The following is an 18,401-nucleotide window of genomic DNA, read 5'->3' on the forward strand; positions in this document are numbered from 1 at the left end:
ATGTTAAATTAATGACAACCCCCGAAACAGATTGGAAAATGCAGTGTGATTACCAGAATTCGCACTGCATGGGTGAGAACACCCATACAATGCGAATCAGGAGCAGGAAAGAAAGGGTCCTGCACCTTTTTGGTGCGGATACAATGTGATTTGAGCTATACAAAACTTATGCCTCAAATTGCATCACACAGACATCGCATGTGATTTGCACAGGAATGCGGTGAGGTTCCTGTGCAAGTCACATGCAATGTCCCGTACCGCATTACTGTTAACAGAAGCTGAATTAGGACCACCACCTGCAGTTTAAGCATGGCTACATACAGCTTGACTTTTTTTTTGTACATTTGTATATTTCTTGTTTGCTTCATTTAAAGGATGTATATGTTGTGTAAAGGTTGTTGAAAAACGCTGTGGTACTAACTTTATATGTATACATTTAGCTTATCACAGTAAAGGATACGCCTCTTTATTATGAAAATACTTAGATTTGAGGGTAACATATGTATTGCTCTTGAGTGGTTTTGGAGGTTTTTATGTGTTGACAAATAATAAATAATACAATGATAAGGATTGCGATCTTTGCAACTTTCCCTTTGGTGGATATACATATTTGTTTCACTAGCAATTGTATGTATTTTTCTGTAGTAGTCTGAAAAAGTGAATACAAAGGTTTTTAGGTATATACAATTATACAGTCCATCATAGAATATTAATTGTACACAATGTACACACCTACATGTCTTATATGGCACCTGTCTCTGGATCCATGGTCTTGATAATTCAGCCCATCATGTCTTCAGCAAAGTACTTTGACGGTTAGTCAGTAAATGCCTGAATGATGTTGCTGGTTCCCAGACAATTGATAGCTGCACCTAAAGGCAGGAAATGAGCGTATTTGCAGACGAAAGTTGTTCACTTCCTGAAATCATTTGTCAAATGCTGTATTTTAGAAGACTGTCTTTTGCCCAAGGACATCTGTTCGCAGCTTTAACTCTTAAAGCAAACCTCTAAGAAATATACAAAATTCAGGCTTAAAATCTGCCAAGAGAAATACATGGGCTGCCATTTCTGACATATCCTTAGTCCTCTGACTTTGTTGCTTTTTGAGTCATTGACCTAGAACAAGTGTATGTCACAGGAAGTCGAAGCCAAAAACCCTTATCTTATTTGTAAAATCTAAATTAAAATTAAAAAAAAAATTACAAACAGGTTTATACTTACCTTCTCTGGGCAATGGATTTGCACAGAGCAGCCTCAGTGGTTCTAGCTCCTCCTCTCCTTGGTGTGCCACCTTAGGAAGCCGGTTCCTATCGTGTCACACCTCCATGCTTAATCCTGAGCCTCGCTGCCTGCGTCCATTGACACAGACAGCAAGGCTTGGCCCCGCCCTGCCCCCTTACTCCCTCGTAATGGGATTTGACTGACAGCAGCTGGAGCCAATGGCTCCTGCTACTCTCAGCAAAGCCTGTGAGAGTGGAGAGAAGAAGAGAGAACCGATGTTCTCGTGCACAGCGCTGGATCGAGATTGGGATCAGGTAAGTATTGGGGGGCTGAGGGGGCAATACTTTAACCTAAAAAAGGCATTAAAGTAAACAATGTTTAGGCTTTACAGCCACTTTAAAGAGCACATCCAGAGCCAAGCACTCCACCAACCTTCTTATACTTAGTTTTTGCTGCATTTCTCTGTTGCATCTTTGGAATGGCCGTGGAAAGCCTGGGGCCTTGGAATGAAAAAACCTGTGAGCTCCTCCCATGATTAAGACAGAGTCAAGTGACAAGAGGCTGAAGTGCATTGTGGCTAATCTGGTTTCAACTGACTTTTGTAAACCTCAGATGAGTGGCCGATGTGGCCTTCATTACAGTTGCAGTGTTTCTTGGACAGCATTGGGTAGTTTTAGCACTAATTGATTTTACATGTGCACATATACTTCTTCTATTTAAAGGACAACTGTCCCCCCAACTAATCAGTGAGTTAGTAAAAAAAAAAAGAAATCCATGGTCACATGGCATTCCAGGTTTTGCGTCCTTTATCTTCTTCCCTGCAGAGGAAGAGGAGGGTTCTTCGTCAGGTGTCCATGACACTATGCCAGTGATGTGTACACTTGCTTTTAGCTGTTCAGTGGAAGGGTCCTCTCACAATCTAGAAGATTGCAGTGGCATGATGATGTCATGAAGAGGTGACCAGTTGCTTCAGATTGCAGCACTGGATCCACCAGTCATCACTCCAAGAAGAAAGCCCTATTGAGGACAGCACAACAGGGAGAGTATAAAAAGGGAAACATTAGCTTTGAACAGGGGGGGAGATCTTAGGCCAGAGATGGACTTTAACCAATGCATGCATGGTAAACACTCTTACCTTGGAGCACTGGAGTCCTGTGTTTGATTCCCATCATGACATTGTCTCTGTGGAGTTTGTACAGGAGTGGACAAAAAAATGGAAACACAACATGATTTTCTGGTGTGAAAGTGATGACGTTTCACATTGAAAGTGGAAGTGATGTAACATTCTTTTGGTTCCGCTGTGCGATGAGACACCTAGCTAACTGGTGGGAAGACTCACTTAGTAATATTGAGTCATGTCAGAGCTTACTGAGCTTCAAAGAGGGCAAATTGTTGGTGGCGCTTAGCTGGTGCCTCTGTGACTGAAGTTGGCAATTTATTTGCTGTGCCACGAGGTGCAGTATGAAAGGTTATGATGGCATATACAGTTTCCAGGAAACCGTCACCCGATAAGCATAAGCAAGGTCCACATGGTCAACTGATAGAAAGAAACAAAAGGACATTGCACAGGATTTTGACCCGGAATAAGAAAACAATTGCTGCAAAAGTGACTGCAGAACTCAATCTGTTCCCAAGTGTGTGTGCATTTGTGTCTGAACAAGGACATTAGATTGTGAGCTCCATAACATTTACAATGAGAACTTCTGGCTTTGCTGATTGTTACATGGATGTGTCTTTCATTAAGACTAAAGATTTATTTGTGTATGGACAGCTTAAATGCAGGTCCAGGGAACATATAAAATCAGATAATGAGCTGCTACAGCCAAATTGAAGTAATCGGAATAGTGCTAACATCATAATGCCCATTGAATTCACATTTACTGTGTTTTTTAAAAATGTGGTGCAGGATTTTTGCTGTTCTTATGAGTATACCTGCACCCTCGTGTTAATTTTTTAAAATGTATTTATATTGTGCTTTTTTTTTCTCTACGGGAGTGCAAAGCATTCTATCGGTTGTTGGAGCGGATGCTAAGGTAGCCATCCAGGACACACTCAATAAAATATTAATTTTAGACAGGAGGCAATTAACCTACCAGGATGTTTTGGGGATTGGGAGGATATTGGCGTACCCAGAGTAACCCATACAAGCACAGGAAGAACATGCAAACTCCATGCAGATAGTGTTCTGACCAAGACTTGAATTGAGGACTGCATGCCAGAAGTACTAACCACTAAGCCACTGTTCTGTCTGAGAACCATGGAGGGTGATTGCAGCAAGCTAGAGCCACTTACCAAATAGGCATTTATTATTATTACAGGTACCTATATAGCACCATCAGTTACATAGAACATTACATATATATTGAACATTCACATCAGTCCCTGTCCTCAAGGAGCATACAATCTAAGGTCCCTAACTCACATTCATACATACACATACTAGGGCCAATATAGACAGGAGCAAATTAACCTACCAGCATGTCTTGGAGTGTGGGAGGAAGCTCATGCAGGCACAGGGAGAACATGCAAACCCCAGGCAGGTAGTGCCATGGTTGGGAATTGAATTGATGGCCCTGGTGCTGCCAGGCAGAAGTGCTAACCACTTAGCCATTGCACTACTTTTAACTGGTTTTCACTGAAAACCCACTTTAATTATTGCAGTTTTTTTTAATAATGTGCTGCAAACTTGACAGCATTATATACATGCATGAAATGAAAAATAAATAGAATGGCAGTGGTTCAGCAGTCAGCATATGCTTTTTTTGCCTATTATATGCATTCAGATCAGTGTAAGAATGAAGTATGACTGCCCCCACAGGCAGAACCTGGAATGACATGTCTTTTGCTGTCAAACATTTAGCTGGCTCAGGAGTGTGTAGGTTGCAAGTAGGAAAGTCTGCTTGAGTCTTCACTGGGGCATCCTAAAGTTTGGAGGATTTGCCTTGGGTGGAATTGGAAAGGGCAATAGGTCTAATGTGCAGGGTCACATGTTTACACCCTGCAGCAAGAAAGTGGCACGGGGTGCTGTCTGCCGGATGTCAGTGTGCGTATTTTTTCTGTGCCCAGCTCTGTCAGTTATTCCTCTGCTTAATTGTTCTTTGTGGGATTTTTCCCCCGTTTGCTTGACACAGAGGTTAAACAGATGACTTGTACTATTCACATTGATGCTCTGGATAATGAATATTTACAGTGTAATTTGTCAACAGGTCTGTAGGTGTTTGTTACGAGCTTTGCAGAAACTGGTGGGATATGCAATACAAAATGAATGCTGTGCTGTCTGCTCTAACAACATTTGGACATCTACAAGAACTGAAATCGTTTTAAAAGTATTACTAATATTATAAAAGCACAAATGCACAAAAGCTTTAGCAGGACTTGGCCAGACATTTAAAGGAATACTCCATCTTTTCTGCTTCCATTAGATGATTAAAAATATATTGGATAATTCTAATTATGATGAATTATTGATATCTCAGATATTACACCAAATATGACACCATCGACACAGTGGAGTTGATGTACTAAAGGAGTAAACCCTGTTCACTCAGCAAAGTGATTGTTCAATGATCTTGGTAAATAAGTTGAAGCTGTGTTCACCTCAATAAACCAATCATGTGCTAGTAAAAAATCCTGTTTTGTTTTCATTGGGTATTCAAAGTGAACAGAGATTCGCATTATTTACCGTCAATACATTTTGCAAAGTGGCTTTTCATGGTCGAGCAATCTTGGTTTCTGTTCTTTAGATTGTCTTTTTTGGTTATTTTTTACTTATTTTTTTTTATATCAGATTATAAATCAATACAGCATAGATTTAATATGATGGACAATGATATAGCTCGAAAAAAGGGAGAATTAGTTTCAACAAATAGGTAATTCGGATAGGATGAGTCAGATTTCCATGTGTGAGTCTGTAGGGCACATGTTGTTTGACATCCAAAATAACATCTCTCTGCTAAAATCACAAACAATATTTTATTTTAATGGTTCTAACTTGGCTCAGAATATTATAACAATGTGTGTACAAGGTTTTGGGGGATATCTGTTTCAAATGATGTGGGAAAGAATATGTCAAATCATGCCTTTTAGGAACAGGCCTATGGCAGTGAATTGTAACGGCCGGTTTATACCACATGCAGTCAAGTGTTGGTTTTTTTGCATAAAAAAATGCATGGATATATATGTATATATATATATATATATATATATATAAAATATATTATACACACTGCAGTGCGTTCCAATACAGTCAACAAAAGTAGAACATGCTGCATTTTTTCTGCAAGGAACTGTACTGGAGTGCAGCAAAACGCATCAAAAATGCACTGGAACACATGAAAGTGCACCAGAATGCATTACACCAAAAGAGAAAAAACAAGGAAAATGAAGAAAAATATTAAAAACCCCCCAAAAAACAAGAGTAAGCATATCTGGAACGCATCAAAAATGCACCAAAATGCATCAAAAACGCAGTAGCAATGAATACGGAACACATCTAGACTGTATTTCTGTGGTGTGAAGCGGTCCTAAACTCAGGTTTTCTGGTATCCAGCTCTTTTGGTCACCCTTGTACCCTGCATGAAATGTTGATTTGGAACTTTTACTCTTTAAGGGCATCACACCAGATGCAGTTCAGTGCGGTTTTTTTTTTTTTTTTCTTAAACCCATGGACAGTAGATTATATGGGTTTCAATCAATAAAATGCTCAGCTCTGAAGCTGGAATTAATATTGTAAAGACTAGAACCATATTAGGTCCCTTTCACATTGACAGTCCGATCGGATCCGCTTGTCAGTTTTTCATCCTTCTATAGACCTCTATGGAGTGGCGCGTGTCAGCATGTGTTCGCTGACACCTGCCAGCATTCAATCCGATCCTGTATGCTAAAAACAGACAGTTGGGGATCCATTCCCCATCCATCTGGCTGATTGGATCGGATGACAATCGGATGGAAACGGACAGGCGGTCCCCATAGAAAACAGAGGGCTGTGTCTGTGTCCGCTCTGCATCATAAGAGCAGACACAGTCCTATCATCCATCTGCTCATCCCCCTGCTGAGCAAGTGGATCCGCTGAAGGGTCCGTCCCATCTGAGAGGGGGGCTAAAAGTTTTTCACTAGATTGGTGCAACACTAAAATACTACATTTTATTGAGGCCCCCAGGCAGATTCACCGCAATTCTGCACACGATGTCAAATTGCGCTGCAGTAGTGGAAAAACATACTGTGCGTGTTTGGGGCCATTCATTTTTAATAGCACCTAAATGTGGTGCTGTTTTCAGCAATTGTCGCTGGGCAAACTGCAGCGTGTGAAGCTTGCCACCCAAAAATAGCTTCTGCTCTTTTTTGGGCAAAAAGCTTTGCACAATGCAGTTTGTCACGATTGCCGCACGATTTGTCACTGCACTGCGTTTGAGGTGCCATTAAAAATGAATGGCACCCAAACACGCATTTTGCCACTATTGCAGTGTGATTTGGACTCTTGGGCATAATTGCGGTGATTCTGCCGGCGATCCCAAGTCGCCAGATGTGAACACGGCCCAAGTGGAAAAATAAAGTTTGTTTTGCATGAACTTTCATATTACTATAGAGTGAATTATTTGTTGTTGTTTCCTTCCTATTGCTGCGGAAATGTATTTTTGCAAAATTGTATTGATTTAATATGGGCAGCACAGTGGCTAAATGGTTAGCACTTCCACCTGGCAGTACTAGGGTCGTTGGTTCAAATCCCAGCCACGGCACCACTGCCTGGAGTTTGCATGTTCTCCCTGTGCCTGCGTGGGTTTCCTCCGGGTACTCGGTTTCCTCCCACACAACAAAGACATGCCGGCAGGTTAATTGGCTTCTGTCTAAATTGTCCCTAGTATGTGTATGTATGAATGTGAGTTAGGGACCTTAGATTGTACGCCCCTTGAGGGTTAGGGACTGATGTGAATGTACAATATATATGTAAAGCGCTCTGTGAATTGATGGCGCTATAGAAGTACCTGAAATAAAAAAATAATATAATTTTTAATTCTCTATAGACCCCCAAAATGTACTGTAAGCCCCCCCCCCCCCCCACACACACACCTGATTGTTCTGATGTGGGTATACTGTCGTTTATGATGACCATAGGTGACATGGTATTTTGACAGATACAATGAAAATAAATCCTTGTGTATACAGATTACTAAACTCTCTAGAATCAGTCAAAGGGAAAAGATGTAGAGCCCGAGACCTCTGAAATTGTATAAAGGGCACCCAGTTGAGTAAAATCGATCCGTCAGTAGATTTGTATGAGATCTAGGCTTTGTATGGAATACGTTGCGATGAAAAGTTAACAGTAATAGAATGGCAAATGTTTGTGAACGTTTTGAACAAAAGGAAAAAAACATCCTTTCTGTTTTGGATGTGTGTGCATATGCAGTATGTACTGTATATGTATGCACATAGTATGTGTGTATGCATGCATACAGAATATAGATAATCAGGAGATATGAAGTCCAGATATAGTAAATGATCTCTCTACTTGCATATCCAAGTGCACACATTTACATATCACACAAAGCAATGCAACCAGGTTTCTAGCTCATGCTCTTTTTCAAGCTAGAGCTCGAAACCTGTTTGCATTGTTTTAATGTGATATGTATATTTTTGCACTTGGGTATACAGGTAAAGGGAGCATTTACTATATCTGGACTCATATCCCGATTGATTATATGGAAGCAGTATAGAGCCTGCTTGATTTGGAATTCCAATTTTGATGTGAGTTACTGTTGCCTTTCTATCATATCGAACGAGTCTGCCCATTCTCCTCTGACCTCTACAAGGCATTTTTGTCCACACAACTGCCACTCACTGGATATTTTCTTTTTTTTTTTTTGGACCATTCTCTGTAAACCCTAAAGATGGTTGTGCTTGAAAATCCCAGTAGATAAGCAGTTTTTTAAATACTCAGACCAGCCCGTCTGGCACCAACTACCATGCCACGTTCAAAGTCACTTAAATCCCCTTTATTCCCCTTTCTGATGCTTGGTTTGAACTTCAAGTCATCTTCACCACTTCTAGATGCCCAAATGCTCTGAGTTGCTACCATGTGATTGGCTAATTAGCAATTTGTGTTACCAAGCAATTGAACAGGTGGACCTAATAAAGTGGCCGGTGATTGTATATTTCATTTATTATATTATTAGCATTTATAATATAATTAATTGCTTTTTATAGATTTTGTAAAATTGAATAACCCCAGTCAAGCATAAATTAACAATCATTTGCAATTGCTTGCAAATTCAGTATTTAGTTTTAAGAGCCATTCACACTGCTACATTGCATTAAAGCACCTTGTTAGGGAAATCTATGCATTTTAATGGGCTGGTAACCCAGAGAAAAATCTTTGTATTGTGATGTGCTGCAACACAGGTGATTTGGGGTGCCGTCAAGAATGAATGGCACTGTACCACACCAAACACACATAAGTATGAGCTGCCATAATCAGTAGGTAGCAATTAGTTGTTTTTCTGGTCACATAAAAAATCTTACTACAAGCAACCAAGGAAACTGACATCTGGCAGCACGTTAATGCATGTTGCAAAACATTATAGGTCACCTAAAATACATGAAGGTTTTTTGCGTGAGTGATGTATTTTGTTTTTATGTGGAATATGTACTCAGTAAAAAAAAAAAAAAAAAAATCAGTTCTTGGTTTATAACCACTGTCCTGAAGTCATTTTTGAACAGTATGGAATTTGTTCTTTGCACAATGAAAAGATAATTGTCTCTGGTAAATGTTGATTTTCTAAAAGGGAATTTAACAACATGCTGAAAACTGCTTAGTTACCCAAGCCCTATGGGACATATTTATAAAGTGGCAAATGATCTGTTTCAGCTTTTCTGCTGTGGACGCCCTTTTCAGGATTTCTTCAGCACATTTATGTATTTGCAGTACATTTGTCTGGTCACGTCACTTTTGCCACCATTTGGTCAACCTCTGAACTATATTTTCTTCAACTGAAAAATCAGTGATCAGTAGTGTTTGCCATATATATATATAATAGTCAGTTTGACATTAACTGGAGCCAGGTGCTTTGATTTTATCAGTTTTCACCATTGATTCCTATGGAGACCAGGACCAGTCAATCACAATTTTCACCACACATTCTATGCCCTACAAAAATAAAATCCATTTGCGATTGCCAGTAAATGCTGTTAAATTGCAGATTATATAAAACCCAACCACTAAAATATCATTTGAGCCTCAATTTGTTTAACTCATTTTCAATATTTTTAAATCTACCCTTCTATGAAAGTCCTTGTTCAAGCACTTCCTGCTATATGGTGACAATGTACTGTCCATGTCTACCAATTATGTGCCTATGTTGAAATTAAATGCCATTTGGTTAGGATTTCCACTTACCTTAAAAGTGTCTTTAAATACTTTTTTCACGTTTTAGATAACATGGGATAGAATGGGTAAGTGTTAAAGCGGTCAAGTTTACTTTTGCTGTCTGTGTCCCCCACTGGGACCCCCCCCCCCCCAATGTCTTAGTGACCATTGATTCAGTGATCCAGGTGATCCAGGGAAGATTCAGAGGTGAGTCAGCAGCAAGCTTGAGCATATTGTGAAACAGGTAGCAGTCATTTACAGAAAAAAAACCCCCAGAGAACCAAGAGATGAGAGAACTCAATCCAGGGAATCTAAAAAAAAATCCAAAAATTAATCCTATTAATCAGAGTTTCAAAATTTGAAGTCAGAATTTAAGAAAAGGTGAAAAAGTTGAAAAGAAAAATTGGAAAATTGTTATTGCTGAGACAGAAATAATGGGCAATCCTAAATTTTACAGTTCAGACAACTTTCTAAGATGGGAATTCTGTTAATTTTAGAGAGATTTCCTCTTATTTACTGTAGCATATATATATATATATATATATATATATATATATATATATATATAACAAACATTGGAGTGGGTTACTCCTATTGTGTAGCAATTCTGTTTCTTGGAAATCTTTTTTATTGGTGGGCTCCCATGATTCCACCAACTTAGGACATCCAAGTAAAAATAAGAACAAGATCTTCAAAGTGCAAATGCAGATATGTGCAAATATGCAGATATATTTGAAGTAAAAAAGACTTTATGCAAATTGGAAATCTCAAGTGTGTGTGTATGTGTGTATATATACTGTGTGTATGTATGTATGTATGTATGTATGTATGTATGTATATATATATATATATATATATATATAGGGCAGGCATGATGGACCACTTTGTTGTTTTTCTGCCAACTCTCTTCCATGTTCCTAATGTCTTGATCAGCCATTGCATCATCCATGACTCCTCTTAATTGGAATGATGTCATACAAACACGTCCTTCTTGAAGTTTTTTCAAGCCTGCTCAGCGCTTTAATCTCATGTACACTGGAGACTTTGGAGAATTAGGTAGATGGCAGATAGGAAAATTGCTCAGAAAAAGTCTTTTCTGAGTGCAGTGAAAGTTCTTTTGTCCGAAGCTCTAGAGATGATATTGGATTTCTAATAACATGGGGAAAAGTGCCAATGTGATTGAATCTGCCACTTTTGTCCAGAGAGACTGTATAGAAAGTTTTAATATAGGTTGTGCTGAATTAAAATGTACATAGATAAACAAAGCACAAAAGCCCATTTGTGTATTAGGCGTAGCTTGAGGACAATATATTGACCTCAGAGGTCACAAATGTGTCTACTCCTCTTCAGCTCTAATGACTGATAAATCGACTTTTTGTACCTTCTACCAACCTGGGAGGACACTTATTTTAGCATTTTCATTCATTCCCTTTTTTTATTATCTATCTGTAACTGCAGTGCATCAGGGTTAGCTGTAATCTTGCTTTTCTGTGAAGTCTCCATTCCAGGCCTGGAACTACTGAACATCAAATAAACTTCAAAAAGCACAAAGTCATTAATTTAATTTGCTTCTTTCTCTGTAGTAATGACTGCAGCATCCAAAGGTCCTTGAGATTAATTGAACTTTTGAACTGTGCTGATTTGTAAAAACTAATTTTCTATCCCCATGTGCAACAATGTCGTTGATGTACTAAATCCAGATATCCTTTCTGTTCTGGGAGTTAGAAATATCCAAGAATACTTTGGATCACGATTCATAAGGTTTGTGTGTTGCTGTCACTTGTAATTTCCCAGTAATCAAAAAGAAGCACAGAATTTTAGAAACTAGTAAAAACAAGATTTAGTAGCTTGTGCCTTTTATGTCAGTAAATGTTCCAGTACTGTTATTAGGCATGTGATGCTTCATATTGTAGTCAACTGTGCTGTGTACTGGTGTGCTGCGTGTTTTATATTATTGGCCATTTTATGGCTGGGAAGTGACTGTAGTGTTTTAGTAGAATTAGTACACAGCACATCACTTATAGATAGCTTAGCATTGCACTCCATCCCAACTGTATTTCTGTAAAAATATACAACGGTCTAATATAAAATAAATAAATAAATTACACACACACATATATATATATATATATATATATATATATATATATATATATATATATATATATATATATATATATATAGTGCATTCACATCCTCAAGGGGTGTACAATCTAAAGTCCCTAACTTAAATTCATACATACACATACTAGGGACAATTTAGACAGAATCCAATTTTCCTACCAGCATGTCTTTTTAATTATTTTTTTATTTTCTATTACATTTTTTTGATTTTTTTTAAGATTTTTTTTTCATATTACACTATGATCAAAGTAGTATAATGTTACCATAGTAACATTGTACTACTTTGGGGAAGTGATCAGTATTTTTTTTTTTTTACACAACTTGATTGGTTATAGAAAAGAATTTCTTTGCTATAACTATAACCAATCATTTAACAGCATGAAATCGATTAATTCAGTTTTTTTTGTTGTGATTAGTTGTGATTGGCCACAGCTAATCACGTGACACAAATGGGCTGTGATTGGCCCAGCCTGTGCATGTGATCACTGTGACCATTCACAGCTAGACACACTTGTATACAATGGATGGCATGAAAGGAAGCCATCCATTGTATACAACTGTCATGTGGCTTGCTGTGATTGGTCACAGCAGGTCACATGGTATTGGCAATGGGACCGGTACACAGATCTGTCATCAGGCGTGTCTGAGGTACACAGCCGGTGACAGATCTTGAAATGGTAACTCTGTGAGGGCGCGATCTGGGAAGGACAGAGGGACTCGAGGCATTTTACTATAGGCTGGGCGGGAAGTGGTTAAACACCTTTGCTGGCTGGTACTTTTAGAACTTTGTCTTTCTAATGCAAATTGATTTATTAAAGTCAAACAGGCTGTTCAATTTGTAAGGGAATTTTCCCCAGAGCTCTGTGAATTTGGTGAAATTTTACTTTGTAACGAATACCCAATTACATGCACACAAAAAAAACAGCATTTTGCTTGCTCATGATTGGATGATGGCAATCTGGCAGAGCTTCACCTCATTCACTTTGGGGGAAATTCCCATGGAAAGTGTGACTTCCCTTGCAAAGTGACCAGTCTATTTGCCTTAATTAGTATTTGCCAAGAGCCTTGAGTTGACACCCCCCATTGCCCCCTCAGCCATGCAATGGTAAGTTCACCCCCCCAATTGTTGAGTAATTTGGCCAGAAAGAGGGCTCTGTCTGTGCTCCATTCCTCTAAAAATATTAGGTGTGTATCTAAAATGTGTTCATTGTATAATATCACCACAAAACAGATAACACAGGTATTTAAAGTGGAGTTCCACTCACCTGTCAAAAAATAAAAGTCAACAGCTACAAAAACTGTAGCTGCTGACTTTTAAAAAACAGCCACTTACCTGTCCCTCGGTCCCGTGGTGTGTCCCCTGCAGCTCGTTGCACCGGCCGTCCTGTATTCCAGAAGGCTGGCAACTTCAGTGTGGGCACCCGGCTGTGATAGCTTGCGGCTTCTCAGCCTTGGTACCCACTGTGCATACACGAGTAGCGCTGTGCTTCATGAATGGTCCTGTAGTCTTCTGGGACCTGTCACGTTTCCCAAAAGACTACAGGGAGGGAGGACACCTTCCGTTTCCGATCGCCTAGGCAATTGGACTGGAAATGGGAGCGCGTACCTCCCAATCGTTAATAGGGAGCGGGGGAGCAGTCCTTAAAGTGGAGCTTCCCCTTTTGGATGGAGCTCCGTTTTAATAAGTTTAATTAAAGTGTACAAATAGCCAAAGCTTTTTCTTCAGTTCTGGTTAGAGTAGGTAAGGATAAAAACCTCTGTAAGTATACCTTTTGCTTTCTGTGTCCCGTTGGGGAGATTTCCATACATGTCCTGTCCTGGAAACACAACAGGAAGTGAGAGGAAATCTTTATAAAGTGACAGGAATTCCCTTCTTATGCCCATACACATAAGTATATCGGATGAATGATTGTCAGTTTTTTTTTTGCATGCTAGTTTCATATTGAACATTAATAGGTTACTAGAGTTCTGGAAATTCTCATACAGCAGAATACCTCTGACCTGATGTAATGTATTGTATTGTATTATAGTGAATTCTTTTGTTTCCAAGTATGTGCAGGCTAGGTCTCTCAATTCTTTTTCACACAAATACTGTACTGTTTAAATGAAAATTGTTCACTCTGTTATCATACGAAAAACATTTTTGTGCTTGTCCCTTTGGATTTTGACACTTGAACTGTCTTGATCGGCTGTCGAAAGCTGTGTGCTAATGATCAGATCGTCCCGAAAGCAATTTTTGTCAATCGAATTTCTGATCATGTGTACTAGGCATTAGACAGGTGTCAGAACAGGTGTCCCTGTTGACGGTTCCAAACTTACCCTCAGCTCTTGTTCTGGTGACAACTGTAAAATGCTGGTTGCCCATCAATTTCTGTACCAATGATTATCCATGCAGACAGACAATTGTTACCAGAACAGGTATCCCTTTTGAAGATTTGGAAGAAAGATTTAAAGAAATGGGATGTCTCATCGTTTTCTTTTTTGGGTCAGATCAGTGTCGCCAGAACAAATAGAGAGGTTAAATATCTCAGAGGGAACACAGACAGCAATAACACCGTGACAGGGGTTCTAACTCTTCCTTAATCTCTCCAAAACAAAAATGTTTTTGGCTATAACTAATTTGAAAGAGTTACAGAGAAATATTTTTCTTTTTATACAGTCATTGCATTCATCTTTCAGTCCAGTAAAACTCTGATGATATTGTCTATTTGTGTGCAGGCAGGAGGCTCCCAAGTCATTTTCACAAACCCGCTGGAGATTGTCAAGATTCGCTTGCAGGTCGCAGGAGAAATTACAACAGGCCCTAGAGTCAGCGCCCTCTCTGTGCTCAGAGATTTGGGCTTCTTTGGTCTTTATAAGGTGAGTACTGATGAAATGCGCTTGAAGTGGCACTCCAGGTAAATAGCTGAAGATAAAGTTATATGCAACTATCTGTAATCTGCATTTCCTGCAATTTAAAGACTCCATATACCATGTATGTGTGTGTGTGTGTGTATGTATGTATATATATATATATATATATATATATATATAGTGTTTGTTATATATAGATCTATTGCAAATGTGGCACTTCTGCTCTGCAGCTGTATATGTTTTTTCCCACCTCTAGCCTGCTTATGGGACTATGAATAAGTATCAGTCACCCAACTAGTTCAGTCTTCCCTGTGTTCTCACAGTCTTCCTGTCAACTTACAGAAACAGGAATCAATTACAGCCTGTAGGGCATTGAAGAGGGGGTCCTTAGCACTCTCCGTTCTATGGAAATGTGATCACTGAATTGCCAGGCAGTGCACAGCAACTTCTGCATTGGACGATGAATATTTTTTATTCTAATAGAACAAAGAGTCTTTGGTAATAATCATGATGCCATCTTTGTGTAATTCTGAATTATGATATGTCTTATACCATGTTGGGCACCAAAGTGACACCTGACATTTTTCTTCTGTGGGAATTTTAGACAGAAAATCAGCTGCATTGAGAACACTTCTTTTCTCTTTACAGTCCCTATTTAAATATATCTTAGTTCAGTCTGGATTTATTTAAGTTTCGCAAGAGCAATTAGTACAAATCACAGAAAAGTATACAGGAGTGTGGGAAGAATAGTGTTACATACTAACAGTAAAAGAAAACGTGAGTGCATCACAGCGTGCTCTCTGAACAAAAAAGGTTTAGAGAGCAGTTATGCTACACATTGCATAACACTCAATAATCAATCAACATAAGAAGTAGACCAGTCTGGTTAGGTTAGGTTAGGTTAGGTTCTGTGGAACCCTAGAGTTCTTCCATAGGTTGCTAGGGGTTCCTTGAGCAATAACCAACTTTTGCCTCCCAGATAGGTTCCCACTCACATCATTGATCTTTTTTAGCTATCTCTATCTTCCCAATGACCGCAAAGGTAAGGAGCAAACTTCCCACTGACCATCACACTAATGTATCATAAGCTGTAGATATAGTAATTTTTAGCAGGGGTTCCCTGAGACCAGAAAGTTATTTTAAGGTCTCAAGGGTTCCTCTGTGTTGAAAAAGTTGAGAAAGTCTGCCATATAATCTCACCATAAACACCATAACCGTTGGTAGCATAAATAAGAACTGAGAAAAAGAGCAAATTGAGATGTACAATCAGAATAATTCAAACTAAGAGGACAAACTGGGTTAAATAGAAGGTGCAAGATATACCGATGGATATATAGTATTAATAGTGAAATAATAGTAAAAGGAGTAGGGATGCATTGATACCCTTCTTTTTATCGGTGAGTACCGATACTTTCGGTCAAGTACTCGCTGATACCGATTACTGATACTGTGTGATACGATTTGCATCCATACAAAATGTATGGATGCAAACTGCACCGCAAAGAATAGCATGCAATTTGAACAGGAATGCAATTCCTGTCCAGATCGCATGTAGTTTCCCCACTGCTCCTGAGGTTTCCCACAGTGGAGAGAGGGTGTGTGGGGATGTATACTATGGTGACAGATGCTGCACATTCTCAGTGGTAGGAGGGGAGAGAAAGTGGCAGGGATTTGAATTTCTGCTGCTTTCCCGCCTCTCCTTGCAGGGATGTCAGTTTGGGCTAGATGGCTTTTGATTGGACAGCACTGTCACATGGAAGGTGCTGCCCAGTCAGATGCTGTCTAACCTGTTCTATCATCCCTGCAGGGAGGGGAGAGAAAGCCGCCTCACAGGTCTGGGGATTTGAAATCTCCCCGGCTTTTTCTCCTCTCCTTGAAGCGATGACAGTACGGGCTAGACAGCATCTGATTGGTCAGCACCGTCCATGTGACAGTGCTGACCAAGCAAAAGCCCTCTAGCCAAAACTGTCATCTATACGAGGAGAGAAAGTGGTGTGGATTTCAAATCCCCACCACTTTCCCTCCTCTCCTACTGCTGAGAATATGAAACATCTGCCACCATAGTATACATCCCCAAAAACCCACTCTCCGCTCAGCATGGGATCGGTGTACTAATCGCATTCTGTTTCAAATCGCCTGCTAATCTTTGTGGTTCAATTTGTATTGACACAAATCGCACCGATTTCTTGTATTGGGAGCATTCTCAAGAGTACTTGTGAAAATACTTGGTATCGGCACATCCCTAAAAGGGAGGATGGCGGAGGAGGAAAGATTAGTAGGAAAACAACAGTTCTCCATCATGACTCAGGTTTACATCATGGATATATGAAGAGTGAAGTAATAGTAAAAGGGAGAATGGTGAAGGTGAAATGGTGAAGGATCAGGAGGAATATGGCTAAAAAAGATTTTATTCAGAAATCCAAACCTTGACGGCTTCTTTACATCATATGTGAACACATCTTTTGCTCGATTCCTGGCAACTTTTTAATTTCAGTGGGCTGCTGAACACGCAGGAATGCACAAAAAGGATGGCAGGTACGATTTTTAAAATTGCACTGCACCAAACTGCATGGTGCTGTAGTACAATGCAATTTGGTGACAGTGAACGCACCCACGTTTGCTAGATGCACAGGAGTGTCAGTAAGAATGAATGGCACCCACCCACATCTGCAGACTGCAACACATTTCTGATCGGTGTGGGAAAACACGCGCTTCTGCACCGCAATTGCTGTGAAGCGACCCTGAATTCGGAGGGGAGCAGAAACACTGACCAAGAGGACGAGTCTTTCCAAAAATTGCTCTGATCTATCACTTTCCTGGGATAACAGAGGTTTGAGGTCCCTGGTAGAATCCAGCTCTGCTGCCCATTCTGCCAGGGAAAGTATAGTCAGTGGTTTCCAATGATAGGGTGATACTGGACTAGCAGCTGAGAAGACATTTTTAAATATACTTTGTTCTGATAATGCCTAGAAGCAATTACATATTTATTCATGAAATGTATTAATTATTTTTATGGAAACCAAGTCATAAATTGTTTAGTAGCCATTTAAATACATACATTTACACATATGATTATCAGAACTGTAAAACTCCTCTGATATGCATAGTGGATTGCAGGTTGAAACATCTAAATTTGTTTTCAAAAGGAGTAAAAAAAAAAAAAAAACTTGAGATACCTGATGATGATGTATGTCCCCCTGACACCTGCATGGACCAAATTGTCCACTATTAATCCTGATAGCTTTCATGTGTCTCAGGGTAGACAGCCGATTCTGCCTTATTATTTCAGCTGCTGCCTGCAAGACCATCCCACATATGTCATATGTGTCTGCATGCTGTCAAGCACACACGCTACATGCGTCACGTATTGGAACATGGGTTGTGGAGAGAAAAAAAAAGGATTTTGCTGTATAACTCATGTTTACCCTGCCCTTTTCTCTGAAAGAATTATAGAGGAAATCTTGTGTAAACAAGAACCTTTATATACTGTACAGTAGTCTCTACAGAACAGTTAGGAACTCCAAATATAACCTGTTAAAAACTTTCTTTTGTTTGGTAGAGAGCCAATAAGCAGGATAAATGGTAAAATATCTATATAAGTGTATTTTAAATAAAAAGTATAGTTTACGAAAGGTCTGCTTCACATGCAACTCCAGGTGAGATCAGTGCCCACACTCCACAATCACATCTCAGTTGCTGACTCGGATCATCTCAACCAAAAAAGTTAATTGCACCAGCAACAGGAATACTGCACATTGAGATGCAGAAAATATTCTTTCATTAAAATAGCCAACAGGAACAGCTTCTCTTCTGACTTGTTTTGCAATAGGCACAGCGCTTTCTT

The 18,401-nt window shown here is 39.4% G+C and overlaps 1 protein-coding gene across 1 annotated transcript in view; it reads left to right on the forward strand.

Moving 5' to 3' along the window:
* The window catches only part of SLC25A12 (solute carrier family 25 member 12), a 201,235-nt gene that overhangs the window by 158,535 nt on the left and 24,299 nt on the right, over positions 1–18,401 (forward strand). The window contains exon 14 of the mRNA XM_089690512.1: positions 14,423–14,563. Coding sequence (XP_089546638.1) covers positions 14,423–14,563 — 141 coding nt within the window. The remainder of the gene's footprint in view (positions 1–14,422; positions 14,564–18,401) is intronic.

The sequence above is a fragment of the Staurois parvus genome, unplaced genomic scaffold, assembly GCF_062004578.1.
Source record: "Staurois parvus isolate SC_StPar_1 unplaced genomic scaffold, SC_StPar_1.0 ptg000530l, whole genome shotgun sequence".
Classification (NCBI taxonomy): Eukaryota; Metazoa; Chordata; class Amphibia; order Anura; family Ranidae; genus Staurois; species Staurois parvus.